Raw genomic sequence first — 14222 nt, 5'->3', positions numbered from 1 at the left:
GCATCCCTTACATATCGGCATGCTTTACATCCTTTTTTTTTTTTTACGTGGTGGAAATCTTCAGAAAGGCACCTTCAGCCCTCCCCAGGGGGCCTAAAAACCACCACGGTGGCCTGCACTGGGGCTATAGGGAGGGCCCCGGGACCTCTGACGAACACACCGGGACCCCCACGCCCCTATTTCGTGGGAGGGTCTGACCTTTGAGTACTTTTATCACTGACGAGATACTGTCGGTGCTCTTATGAATGCGCTTCGATTGGTTAATCCGCGTGTTGATAGATGGCTGCAGTGCTTCAAAATGTACAAATGCTGAAAATTTAAAATTCATAAAAAAAGATGATTTTTTTACCGCAATTTTGACAATTTCACGTCTTGTTATTTAAACCAATATACATCATTTTGTATCGTATTTTGTTTAAAAATATGTCATTTTTATATTTGAGTACGTCCAATATTATAATTTTATATATATTTCTTTGTATCGAGTCATTACCAAGGTAAAGCGGTAATTTATTATTATAATAACCATGTGTTACGTTCAAACTGTAGCTACTATATACTGTCGCTAACGAACGAAAATAACCACAGTTAGTCCCAGAACAGTACGGAAAGGCGGTAGCTAAACAAGAATTAAAGTACCCTATGATGAAGGTGGGGCAAGAAAAAGCAAAAGGAAAGGAACGAGGGTGGTGCTCTGGTGGAACCTGGAATGAAATTAGTCTCTGGCAATAGAGATTATGTAATACTTCTTCAAGGTGTACTTCAAAACAGTCGCTGCTTTTTGCGCCAGGAATGGACAAGAATATAACTTAATGGAATATCTCTATTCTTTTTTCTTTTTTAATTTTGAATTTACATGAGATGTATTATATTGTATACACAATTGTAATCAAATTTTTCAAAATAAATTATTGCACTCTATTATACATCCATCAAAGCGTTTTTTTTATTGTCTACAAAAAGGTATTAAGGAACTTGGATCAATGATTGATTAACTCAAAAGATATCTTAGGGAGAGACTACTGAGCTCTCCCTGTCTCTCCCTGAGATATCTTTTGAGTTAATCAATTTTTCACCCAAGTTCCTTAATACCTTTTTGTAGGATATACAAAACACTTCAATTGATATATTACAGAGTATGCAATTCTATTCAAAAAATTAAGATGATTTTGAAATCTTTGAAACGCCTCCACTTCCGGTGCTGACTCATGTATCACTTGGTGCTTTATAGAGTTACGTATATTAACATTTTGTTATATTGTAATAGAAATTTTTAAATTACAGAAAACGAAGCAATTGTTACCTACAACTAATCTTACTGTTATTGTTATGATCCTCGTTAGAGCAAATGATATTCCTAATGAAATGAAGCAACTTTTCTTTAGTTTTCTAAAAAATTTATTTAAGAATGAAGTTAAGTATTTCTATTTATCTCCCATTTTCACGTAAGAAAAGGGGAACCGATGATTCCCGTTGTGAAATGAAAAATGGAAAAGTGTCGGAACAAAACGGAAATTGACTTGTCATCGATTTAATTTTGAAGACAAAAGAAGATATTGATTTTTTACATTGCTTGTCTATATATCTTTTTTTATACAAAGGAGTCTGATCGGTATAATGTTTCTTTCCTCTCAGCGAGGTGGCGGTTCTTTTATTTATAAAAAAAAATTTCGAAACAATAGTTCACGGAGCATTGGCTGCAAAGTATCGAAACAAGTGGGTCGTCACTGGTTGGTGATGGTTGGCGCTCATTCCCTTTCGACGAGATGTAATGCAACACCACTGTTCCTCTTGTCTCTTAGCCAAATTGTTTTTCGTTTTGCGGTAACAGAAGTTCCTTCCTCGACCGTAACACTATGAACCCGCGTTTCTTCGATGTTTAACTTTTCGACGACCTTGCAAGAAATTGCAGTTCCTTCTCTCATTCCCTCTGCTAACAATAAGTTATTCGCTCGCCAGAGCTTGGTCATCCGTTCAACACGACTCGTTGACGTCAAATATAGAAAATATAGAAATATAGAAATATAGAAATATAGAAATATAGAAAAACGGATTTATCGTTTCTTTGTTAAATGCCAAATTTTTGTGGTTTATTATAATGGTACCATTGTGGGCACCATCGTGATAATGGGCAATTTCTCTAAAGATATGGAGACGATCCTTAGCTCCAAAGGGTAGATTCTTATGGCTTTATAACTTATAACCTGTACCTCGTAATTTGTAAAGCATCGAAGGAACACGTGAATAGTTTGCAAGGATAACACTTCTAGGCATAAGAAAATTTTTATCAAATAAAATTAACGAATATTTCACGCGTTCCTTCAAATGGAGCACGGCCATTCCTTAAAAACGACCTAACTCTCAACTAGATATGATCGAAGCTTGCAAAGAAAATGAGTTCTAATTTAAAATAACATCTCTTCTTAATCATTCCTTAATTAAAATTCTTAATTTATTGTTTTATTTTAAAAGCAAGGATATTTAACTTATCTTTAATATAATATTAAAAGCATTGATAAATGGGAAATTAATCGAGAAATGTACGATTTTGCGTGGGATTCGTGTAGAAGAGAAACTTTGCACGGTAGAATGGTTGACGTAATTCAGTCGGGAAAAGTGCAGGCAACCGTCGAAATATTTCGGCGTTATTATGTTGTGTTGTGCGTAATGTTGCGAGCGAGCCAAATCTCGAGTCCAGAGGGATGAGTCAAACCTCAAGGCTCCGTTCGCGTCGTTCGCTCCGTTCCCTTCGTTCGCTACGTTTCGCTTTGCTTCGTTCGCTCGATGTTGGCCCGGTTTATCTCCGGCCAATCCCGAAATAATCTTAGATTCGGTCTCTCCTGCTCTTACTTCGATGTCTGTCTTCTAAGGCCTCGACGCCTCTTTCTTGTCTTGTCTTGTCTTGTCTTGTCCTGTCTTGTCTTCTCCTCCTCCTTCTCTTCTTCTTCTTCTTCTTCTTCTTCTTCTTCTTCTTCTTCATCTTCTTTTTCCTCTTCAGCATCGTTTGTCCGCATTCGTACGACCGACTTTAACGTAATAATACGTACATCAGGGAATTTTGATCAAATGAATCACGTGCTTTCTTTCACGTTACCTTCACGGCAAAAGCTATTTTTCGTATAATTATTTATACATTCTTGATTGTTAATGACGCGATGTGATTCAACAGTTTTTTCTTCTTTTGAAATTTAACACGTATTACGTGGGAACTCTTTTACAGATAAATCTTGCCAGCGTTTGTAAATTATTAATATTTCATAAATATTCCTTTCTGTTATAATTTATCATATAATTAGAAACTTAGACGTCTTATTTTTTCTTTGATCATATTTTAGGAACTCTGGTTGAATGTACTAGAGTTGTTCAGAGTTTGCCAACTCAGTTTATGACATAACTTAATGTTCAATTATGTAATTTGTAAAGCATTCAAATTACGGAAATGTGTTTCCTGCATCGATTGTTACTAATTTTATATCAAGTTCGTTCGTTGCTATTTCTATTATAATGTGTACTGTTTTTATATTCTTAAAAGATTTTCCATTGTCTTGTATGAAAATATACTAATTATAGAAAGAGCTACGTATATTAATATTTTCTTATATTGTAATAGAGATTTTAAAATGACAGAAAACGAAGCAATTGTTACCTATAAGTAATCTTACTATTATTATTATTATTATTATTATTATTATGATCCTCATTAGAGCAAATGATATTGCTAATGAAACGAAGCAACTTCTTTTTCTTTATTTCTCTAAAAAATTGATTAAGGAATGAAGTTAAGTATTTCTGTTTATTTCCCATTTTCGACCCCTTCGTTCAAGAAAATAATTTGTCATTACGTTTACAAACGTTATCAAGCAATGTTTTTTATAGGACACATATATGTGTAACAATGAATAATGCAATTGCGATCGTAAGAAAAGGGGAGCCGATATTGGCATTGAAGAATGAATAATGGAAAAGTGTCAAAACCGAAATTGACTTGTCATCGAATTAATTGATTGATAATCTTTTAAGCGCTTATTTGCATAGGCACGCGTTGTCTTAAATCTCGCAATAAACATCGGTATGGCATCCGGCCGCGTCAGAATCTTAATTTACCAAGCAGGTTGCGCAACTGGTCTATTTCCATGCATTCCGAATCCCACTACTGTCTACGTATTCATAGTATTTCCTATCTAGTCTAAAACAATGGCATTGCAATACTTGTACCTAATAGATAACAAACCAAAGTTACTTTTTTCCATGGAAAATTCGACGAGCATCACGAAAGACATTGGGTGCATTTCATTTGGTCAAGGATAGGGTATCGCAATGGAGAAAGTGAAGGATTTAATTGTTTAATTAGTATTAATGCAAGTTGATCAATATTGCCTCGTTTGGTTTTTATTCTATTTTAGATTTTATACTTTTTTAATTTTATCGCCTGCTTTTTTAATTTTACTTTAGAAAGCTACGTTTCAATATGAACATTATAACGTTAGAATAAGTGTTGTGCTAATTAATTATAGCGAACAATTTAGGTTTAATCGTAAAAAGCAATATTCATCTTTTACCAGTTATTTTTTAATACTTTATATATAAACTAGAAGCTCAGAGCCGTCAAGAGGAAACATTTAGTAGTGGAGGTGAATTCAAAATGAATGTATTATTTTTTAATATTTCAATCAGACGCGTTTATATCTATGAAATGATGACTAGCCAGCTTACATTCTGTTGCATAATTATTGCATATAAACCGATGAATCAGCGAGTAAAAGAATAAATTAAATTATTGCGAAATGAACTTGTAAACTTCCTGATGCTACTTATCTGTATATTTATAACGTTGATCCTTGGCCAGAAAAATAACTTGTTGGTTAATGACACTTTAATTGGGTTTGTACTTGTGATAATTATAAGCGTTCGTTATTTTAGAATGCTCTCGATGTTTTGATCGTCGAAATCACGACGTTATTGAATATCTTTTGATATTCAAGTAACCTGAAAAGAAGAAAAGCAATTGGTATAATTTTTTTATAAATCAGAAGCACAAACTGTTAAGAAATATTTCGAAGATAACCAGATGGTGTATGCTCATTCATATACTCGTAACTATCAAAACGGCTGCGTTCGGATGGTATATCGATGTCAGCTTCGTTATTATATGGAAAACGTTAAACATTCGATAATTACCTTTGTGGAGATTTCTATTTCTATTTTTCATTAAATAAACATATTATTTATTATATAGTTGTTCTTTTATTTTTTCTACTTTTCTTTTTTTAGAATAGATAAACTCGTGCAAGGAAAATTTTTAAATAAAATACAGAGGTAATTTTTTAACTGATTAATTGGCCTGTCGCTTTCTTTACTTTTTATTCAAAGGTATTAATGAAAATTATAATAAATTAGAGAGAAAACGTTTTGGCCGTGTTTCAATTAACCACCTGTGATCTGTTGGAATTTGAAATTTCTGTTATATTGTTATTCTGGCGCCAGCTTTTAACTTTTCTCGTTTCAATTATGCAATCTGTGATAAATGCTGCCAATTATTCTCCTCTGATCGCGTGAATTTTTTATAACACGAGTATCAGGTCGTTTAAAAGTCTGCATAGTTTCAAAGCTCGCATAAAACGTTTTACGCGACACAAAGATATATAGAAGTATAATTATTGTTATTCGTGTTATTAAAATGATTAAGAAATATGCTACTTTAATGACTAGAAGAAGCAAGAAATTACTGTTAAATATTTCATTCTCCAAGTTTTCATTCCGAAAGTACATAAGAAATGTTTAAAAACAAACTAAAATTCAATTCTTCTTATCATTGTGTACCTAATTAAAATTTTCTGCTGCTCGATTGCATATTGTAGGCTGCCTGCCTAGTACATTGTAGACAGATATAAAGAGGATCTATAACCGCAATTGAAAATCAATGATCTTAGCTCTACTGTTTAATCAGTAGATTACATATAAATTTGATGTAAGAGTTAACAAATTGGCAAGTTAGTTCGCTGATCAATCTACAAAATGCAACAAGTAGATGCAAAAAGAGATAATAAGCATCGGGGCGTTTTGCGGTCAAATACCTGTTTGACACGATTAAAAACTGAAAGAAAAGTCAAAGGCACTCGCGATCTAGTTTAACGGTGCAACGCGATGAAAACACCGCACCCCAACAAACGAACCAAACACCAGCCTCTTATCTTTTCTAAAGCACAATTACATTGCCACCCCCCTTAAGAATCTGTTGCCGAATGCATCAGTAGGAGAACTCAACATTGTATCGATGAAATGATATAAAAATCATTGAAACAACTAAAGGGGTTGAACACGTACGAGCGTATGCCCTTACGATTTGGCTAGTTAAATGGAAAAATAACTGGGCAGCAGGGAAGCGGGTGCAGTTTGTTCTTGAGATATAAGTACATGACCGGTGGTGCTATTATCGAGCACGTGCGCCTTCCACGTGTACCACTGATCTTGATGCACGTCGAAAACTCGAACTCGGTGTCTCTGGCTACCGGGGATATCAGAGTGTTCGAGCGTGAACCGTGTTTTTCGGATCGGTGTCATTTCTTGCAGAAGATGTAGCCTCGGTCGGAGTATCCAGGATCTACTGAACGGCGGGAAGGAAGTAAAGGAAGGAAGGAAGGGTTGAAGTCGGGGGCGAGGATAGGAGAAAGAAAAACGGATGTGCCAGAAAACGAGCCCGCCAAAGGTAAGTTGCCTGTCTTCCTTCGACGTCTATTTTCATCTCACTCGACCGATCGAGGCGGTTGTAGCTTTCCGCGGCCACCCCTTGTCACACTTTTGGTATCATCTCCACCTAAAAAGGTAGATTGGCCGAGGAACTAACGCGATCTTTTATTGGACGAGCTGGCCGACCAATCGTCTGGCTCGTTACATTCTAGGATCACGTTGCACGCGCTTATATTGGGAGCCCCCGCTCGTTTCCCCGACAGAACGGCTCTCTAACGTAAGTGCATCACACATCGTCGGTGTTCATCTAATCGTCGATCTTTTTTCTCTTTTTTTTTTCCTCCTTTCTTTCTTCTTTTCTCTCTTTTTTTTTCTCTCCTCTGATTACGCGCTGACAACACGCGTACAACCGCTGACACTCGGCGGTGTGGTGAAGCGAAAAAAGGAGACAAACGAAAATCGGAGGAATAGAGAAGTGCGAATAGAAGATATATCGTCGGAAAGAGGAGAAAACGAAGTCGTCTCGCGCGAAAAACAAGGAAAACGGACCGTATAGGACACGGTCGGAGGAAAGCGGTGGTTGTGATCGAAGCCTAGGGGATTTTCTCTACGTGATCCGTTGTACAGCAGCCTGTGCCTAGTGAGATCGGCCTTCAGTCTAGCAATCTATCTTCCTTTTTTTAACGGATGATTCGTTGGGTAACCGAGGAAAGTGTTGGTAATAATCTATCGTCGTACCTTCTCTCGATCGAGGTGAGGAAATATGATGGGCGGGGGGTGGGGAGGGGGAGAGTGAGAGAGAGTGAGAGATGGGAGCCAGCCAATGTGAATAAGTACGGTTCCCGATCTCGATGCTAGTGACTTTTTCGAGTTCGAGCCTCGAACGTGTGACTGACGTTGGTTTCGAGGTGGAATTGGAATCCTTGTTTTATTACTAAGGAATAAGTATCGCCTCTCGACACCCCAACGGAGAGACAATTTTGGTGCGTGGTTCACTTCTTTTTTTATCTTTAGTGAACGGAACACAGTGCATTTTTTTTTTTCTTCTTCGTTTTCTACGAATCTTCCTTCGTTCCACTCGCGAATTCTTCTTCAGATTCTTGGACGCATTAACGCAGTGGTACTACTACTTCATCGAGCGCGAGTTTTAATGGGCTGCTAATTGGTGATGGATATTCGAGATCAGTGCAACGCAGAGGTGCAATTTCGGATAGTAAAGGCAAAGATTACTGTCTCGTGCGGTACCAGGGACTTTCTTCATCGCTCCGCTGGTTAACACCGGCTCTCCTCCGCGAATTGAACAGTGCGATGTGTTACAGTTTTCGTAATCGAAGGAATTCTCGTGGAACGAGTTTTAAGTCATAATATTTCTTAATATTCTTAATTTTTACTTTCTTTTCTTTTTGCCCGGTCGCTTTATCATTCTTCTCAATTTTTATCGTTCGAGATAAAAGAAAATTTGCATTTTAAATATTCTTTGCTTAAAAATTTCTAAGATAAATTAGAAATGAATCTTGCGACAGTGCGCGAAGCTTTCGAACGCGTGTTCCGCGAAGAAGCCGAGAACTTTGAGGTGTAGAGTGCGCGCGCCATTTTGTTTCCGCCGTGTAGTTTCCGGAGCATGTTGCTTTTTCTGGACGGAGCTAGAAATACGGTGTCTTGTATCAACGATTGGATGGATTTCCTATTTCAACCTTTGCTTTTCGATTACCTACTTTGTTCTATTTTTAGGCAACTCTCTACGTAGTTGCCGTTCGTTTTCCTTGCCAAACACGGGTAACGCTCGTGTATATATTTTTATTTTTCTTCTTTTAAACCGACCAGCGATTCTTCGTTACCGTTTTTATTTTTAGCGCCCTTACTACGGCTTAACTTAATCGTTCGGTGTCGAGCGACTTCTTTTTTCTTCACACATTCCACTGGTACCTTTAAATATTTTTCGTTCATATTATGTTTCCTAGATGCGAGGTTTGTTCTTCTCTCATTTCAATCAATCGTTTGTTCTTCTCTCGAAATAGTAAATGAAATAAACCGAAATAAATTAGGGTTACTCAAATACTTGAAGATAATTATTAAATTACATGGTCTCCCTTTTTCGTTTCACATAATTTACTTGAATTTTTATTAAAATATCAAAGAATAATAATAACAATTGATTTTTTTTTAAGACTTTATCTAAAGTTATAAATTTTTTTTTTTTAACATTCAATCGATAGCTACGATAGTAAACAAGCCTCGAAACACAAAAGAAAAGAATAAGAATAGTTATAATAGAAAATAAGAAAGAAGCAGCGTGTTTTGGAGCAGCGACGGAGGTAGGGATGAAAGGCAGCCTAATAATAACGGTGGCTGATTGTTTGTAAAATAGGGCCGCCCAGAACGTGCCGCCAGAAGTAGTCCGTCCGCCGCCGAATTCTCCGAGGAACGAGAATAAGAGCAGGAAAACGAAAAGCAACAAGGAAGTTCTTCCCCACCTTGCGACAAGTGGGAAAACGACGACGTAGAAGGCACGCAGACCTTCCAGGGAACGAGAGGAACATTATTTTTTGATATTCTGGAACAGAGCGTCTTAAAGTAAAGCCAAGATGCCGAAGCCGAAGCCACAGGAAGGAGAGGATCCCGATCCAACCCCATACCTCTTCGTCTCCCTCGAGCAGAGGAGAATCGATCAGACGAAACCGTACGATGCGAAAAAGGCGTGTTGGGTACCCGACGAAAAGGAAGGATATCTTCTTGGTGAGATCAAGGCTACCAAGGGTGATATCGTTACCGTTGGATTACCTGGCGGCGAGGTAACCTAACTTAAACTTTTTCTACATATCTTTTTTTTTTTTACAGTTACATAAATACACTTTGTACACTTTCGGTCAAATCAACAGTTTTAATTAAATTATTTTATATAATTTTGGAAGCTTCATCAATGGGGTGCTTTTACTCGAATATTAGATTCATGATCAATAAATCATAGACATAATAATTATTTTGTCTTTTAATTGTTAACTGAAATGGATAAAGTTATGGTTGAAATGATGGTACGACTACAGAGTGACTCCAATTGAAAAAGAAAATGAATGAGCCAGGGCAGCAGAGCTCCATCCTATCGGACCGTTCGAATTCTATTTCTGGAGTAGTCGAAAACTGTTCTTTGGCTCGTAATGTTTGCCATCACTCTACGTTCCGTCGATTCGCTTGCTTTTCTTTTTACTCGATATAAAAATAAACAGCAGGATAGGCGCGATACTTTATCCGACAGATTCTGTTTACAGAATCTATTAGGGGGTAAATTGATTTAATCCATCAGTAATAATTAATTCTTTATTTGAAATATTCAGATTCGAGTAAAATGCTACTATAGATGGAGCTAGGACGATCTAACAAAAAAAAAGAGCTTTCCAATTTAAATTGAATGTAAATTGAATAATTAGTTTGTAATAAGGTACGGCCGTGTCAGGAAATAAAATTGGTCCAGAGATTACGTGAAATTCGGAAAGAAATATGGCACCGTGCTACATTCTCTCCCCGATTATTTCTCTCTCTGGCTCACGGAGGGATGCGCGCGCGCGTTATTTTTCGCGATTTAGTTGGCAGCGGTTATTTTCGTTCGCAGCGGGACATAATACCGTACGAAATGCCACGGTTCTACGTGCTGGATTACATAATGGTTCAGCAAACCCTGCCATCTCTTCGACAACCGACGCTGAAACGCTATTGTTAGCATCGTCGCTAACATCGGTAATAATAAATTTAAACGCTACTTAACGAAACTTCGCGGGTCAATATATTTTTAGCCGGACGAAAGCAAAATGAACGAGACTCGTATGAAAATGTGCAGAAGAAAAGTTAGAATCGGGGAACGGAAATTGGAGAAAGGGCAATATTTGTTAAGAATAAAATTATTTAACGCCTGGGTCAATCGTGACATGAAATATATGAAATGGTTTCACATATTGAATTAATAATTTTAAACGGTCACTGTGAAATTTAGAAAATGAAAATAATGTGTAATATAAAATTAAATTTAAATTGTGGGTCTCTCCATGGTCCGCCGTCCATTTTAAATTTAATTATTGTATATACAGAAAAATTATGAATTCTACCAAAGTCTTTTTATTCTGTACTAAATAAAATCGCATTCTTTTAAAAAATGATTACATCATTATGTAGAAAAGAATTCTTTTTTGAATGTTTTTGGTTTTTGAACGAATCAAATAAAATCTCGAAGGCGTTCCTTGATACTTATCTAGAGCGACCATTAAAAGGTTCATGTATCATAGAAAAAATAAGCCGTATACTCGTACAGACGAAACAGTTCCGCAAGGAGCAGCTGTCCCAAGTGAATCCGCCAAAGTTCGAGAAATCCGAGGACATGGCCGACCTGACATTCCTGAACGAGGCGTCCGTGTTGCACAACTTGAAACAACGTTACTACAGCAAACTGATCTACGTAAGTGTGATTTCTTCAAACGATTACTAACGAGCGTCTTTTCTTTCCCGACCTAGACTAAGGACTTCAAAAAGGATCAGCTGCAGCAGGTGAACCCTCCAAAGTATGAAAAATGTGAGGATATGTCAAATTTGACCTATCTCAACGATGCTTCTGTCCTCCACAATTTGAAGCAACGTTACTACGCCAAGCTCATCTACGTAAGATAGATTCCCAACAAAAAGGATTGTTTTCTGTGATTTCCAAGCCGTCGTCGTTTCCTCACTTCTTCTTGAAGGGAAACATCGACTTTCCCCAAGGAAACGTTGGATAAAGCACCTGGACGTGCCACCACGTTTTTATCGAGCCTTTTTTATTATTGTCTTCTCCAATCTAATATTGGATATCGAAATATATACTTCGAAAGATATTGCATGACAAGAGTCACAAGAGACATCGTATCAAAGTACTACCTTGATCCTTTGGATCGCGATGTCTTCTCTTCCTTTGAATTTCGTTCCACTTCGTTTCTTGGATCGATCTAATCTCACAGAATTCCAAATAATTCATTTTCCACCTGAAATACCCATTTGAGGAAATTTGCTCTTTGTTTCCGATTCCTTCAAGAGAAAATTCTCGTCTCAGGACACGAGTTGCTTTCTCAAGAAAATTACCTTTTGCGTTTATTTTAATATCTGTACCTCAGACAGGCATAGACACATGTATGTAGGGACATTGTACATACATTTGGACTTAAAATCAATCTCTGTTTTTATTTCATTTTTCCAGCATCCTTTCTAATAAATATCGACGAGTAAACGTCACATCGTTGCACGTTTTTTATTAATAATTGTAATGACAGGTACATGTTCGTTGCGCGGTGTCAATAGACGACAACGACAACCGCAAAACCTGTTTGTTGATTGTATTAAAAATTGGATCAAGAATTTTGTCTGATTAAGTTTTTCCTCTTTGCAGACTTATTCCGGCCTCTTCTGCGTAGCTATTAATCCCTACAAAAGATTCCCTGTGTACACCCAAAGGTGCGCTAAGCTCTATCGAGGCAAAAGGCGTAATGAAGTTCCACCGCACATTTTCGCCATTTCCGACGGTGCATACGTCAACATGCTTACCAGTAAGTGAATATTTCTTAAAAAATTGTAATTACGATCTCGTTTTATGTACAATTCTCAAGCCACCCTCGTTGTTTCTTCGCAGACGCCGAAAATCAGTCTATGTTGATCACCGGTGAGTCTGGTGCCGGAAAAACTGAGAACACGAAGAAAGTAATCGCGTACTTCGCCACCGTCGGTGCCTCGACCAAAAAATCTGAAGATACATCGAGTCAGAAGAAGGGATCTCTGGAAGATCAAGTCGTACAGACCAATCCTGTACTGGAAGCGTTCGGTAACGCTAAGACCGTCCGTAACGATAACTCCTCCCGTTTCGTAAGTTTCTCACTTTAACTATTTTTCCCAATTTGGAAATCAATAAATATAATCTTGATGAATTCATCAAGATTTCGGGCCTAATTAATTTAAATTTGCTGCAAGTGGACTTTTCTTATGCCACTGATGTCCCCTCTGTCAACGTATTAAAATATTTTCTAACTATACTCTGAAAATTAATACATATATCATTCCTTGTTGCGAAATAGGGTAAATTCATCCGTATTCACTTTGGTCCTTCTGGAAAACTGGCTGGTGCCGATATCGAGACCTGTAAGTTTCCTTTTTTATTCGTTTATATTTCGTTATATTTTCATTGAATTCTTACGACAGCATACGTTTCGATCGGTTCTTCCATACACCAACGCGAACAAATTCGTTTAGCTTCATTTATTTACACGCAGTTGGCTTCGGTTCCCTTCATGTATTTTTTCTTCCAACCACACACGTTCCACTTACGTTTCGTTTCATTCTATTATATTTCTCTTTGCGTCATGCATTCCACGATTGCTTCACGCGTATGTTGCTATTTCGGAATGAACGCAATTACCATTCGCGTAGATACATATATATATAAGTTTCGAGGACACATATTTATTTCTCTTATTTCCTTTTTTTTTTAATAAATTCATTTTGTTCCGCGTAGATCTACTGGAGAAGGCTCGTGTCATCTCTCAACAAACTCTGGAGCGTTCGTACCACATCTTCTACCAAATGATGTCCGGCTCTGTTGCTGGATTGAAGGGTAAGACTATCGATTTCGTAACTCGTATATCTCAACCTTCGTGGACGATTTATTTTATTAGTTGAAGAGAATAATTGTTTTTAAGATAGAAGAATATCATCGATGATCACTGGTGTTTATGAGCGTAACTAGATAGAGTTTGCCCCCTAAAATATGAACTGGTCCCCTTATAGTTTCAAATTTTCAAAACTCTAAAATTCTAATATTTTCAAATTCGATACTGTAACATTTAGAAATTTCGTCGTTTCAGAACTCCAGAATTTCAAAATTTTTAATAAGTTCAGGGACCAGGGTCCACCCCAGACAAATATCCTTGTTACGCCATTGCTGGTATTCTGAATTTTTTTTTTCTCTTCTATCAGTAGATAAGTTTATATAATACAATGCAAACATACGATGATCAAGGTTTTTACTGTGATCAAGGTAGACAGAAAAATGATCTTGACACTTTTCTAGCAGAATCGTATAGGTAATCTCCAGTCTGTTCCACCTTCTCCTCCCAGTTTCTTTTTTTTTTTTTTTTTTTTCTTTGTTTTTCTTTCTCCAATCACGAAAGTATTAAGACTAGGAGCCAGAAGAAGTATCTGGACGAAGCAGAATGTACCTGTTGCGTACAATTGAAACGCTCGTGGAAGCACCTTTTCCGTATTGTTCAAGTCTCAATCGTTTGATCCTGATTCCATGTAGACATGTGCTGCCTGTCGAACAACATCCAAGATTACTACTTCGTCTCTCAGGGCAAGACCACGATCCCAAATGTTGACGACGGCGAGGAGTTATTGTTAACAGACGTAAGAACCCGACGATCAAAAATGCCAGGGCTACGCATCTCTCACTTTTCCCCTCTTGTTGCCTCTCGACCCCCTTTATTGTTCTCGCGGCCAAATGATCTTTGTCGCTTCTTTTATCATCCCTCTCT

General features: G+C 37.2%; 2 protein-coding genes across 44 annotated transcripts in view; one reads left to right on the top strand and one right to left on the bottom strand.

The window, feature by feature from the left end:
• Nucleotides 1–230: 230 nt before the first annotated feature.
• Cyt-b5-r (Cytochrome b5-related) overlaps nt 231–14222 on the bottom strand; it is a 49436-nt gene continuing 35444 nt past the window's right edge. Inside the window, exon 7 of one of the 2 annotated variants that reach the window (XR_013063533.1) lies at nt 231–4986. The gene's annotated coding sequence lies outside the window, so the exon portion shown is untranslated. The remainder of the gene's footprint in view (nt 4987–14222) is intronic. The other variant, XR_013063534.1, reaches the window with a different exon arrangement.
• Nucleotides 6867–14222, top strand: part of Mhc (myosin heavy chain) — a 37762-nt gene continuing 30406 nt past the window's right edge. For 18 of the 42 annotated variants that reach the window (XM_034315517.2, XM_034315498.2, XM_034315513.2 and 15 more), the window contains exons 1-7: nt 6867–6964; nt 9056–9479; nt 11188–11331; nt 12089–12245; nt 12329–12558; nt 12768–12831; nt 13205–13303. In XM_034315517.2, the coding sequence (XP_034171408.1) occupies nt 9273–9479; nt 11188–11331; nt 12089–12245; nt 12329–12558; nt 12768–12831; nt 13205–13303 (901 nt within the window). In that variant the 5' untranslated portion in view covers nt 6867–6964; nt 9056–9272. Of the gene's footprint in view, nt 6965–7531; nt 7671–9055; nt 9480–10987; nt 11132–11187; nt 11332–12088; nt 12246–12328; nt 12559–12767; nt 12832–13204; nt 13304–13990; nt 14095–14222 lie in introns of those variants that run through there. The other 24 variants (XM_034315509.2, XM_076692581.1, XM_076692593.1 and 21 more) reach the window with 4 other exon arrangements.

This window comes from Osmia lignaria, chromosome 15 (assembly GCF_051020975.1).
Source record: "Osmia lignaria lignaria isolate PbOS001 chromosome 15, iyOsmLign1, whole genome shotgun sequence".
Lineage (NCBI taxonomy): Eukaryota > Metazoa > Arthropoda > Insecta > Hymenoptera > Megachilidae > Osmia > Osmia lignaria.
Note: the sequence above shows the minus strand (reverse complement) of the source record. Positions and strands in the feature narration are given on the sequence as shown.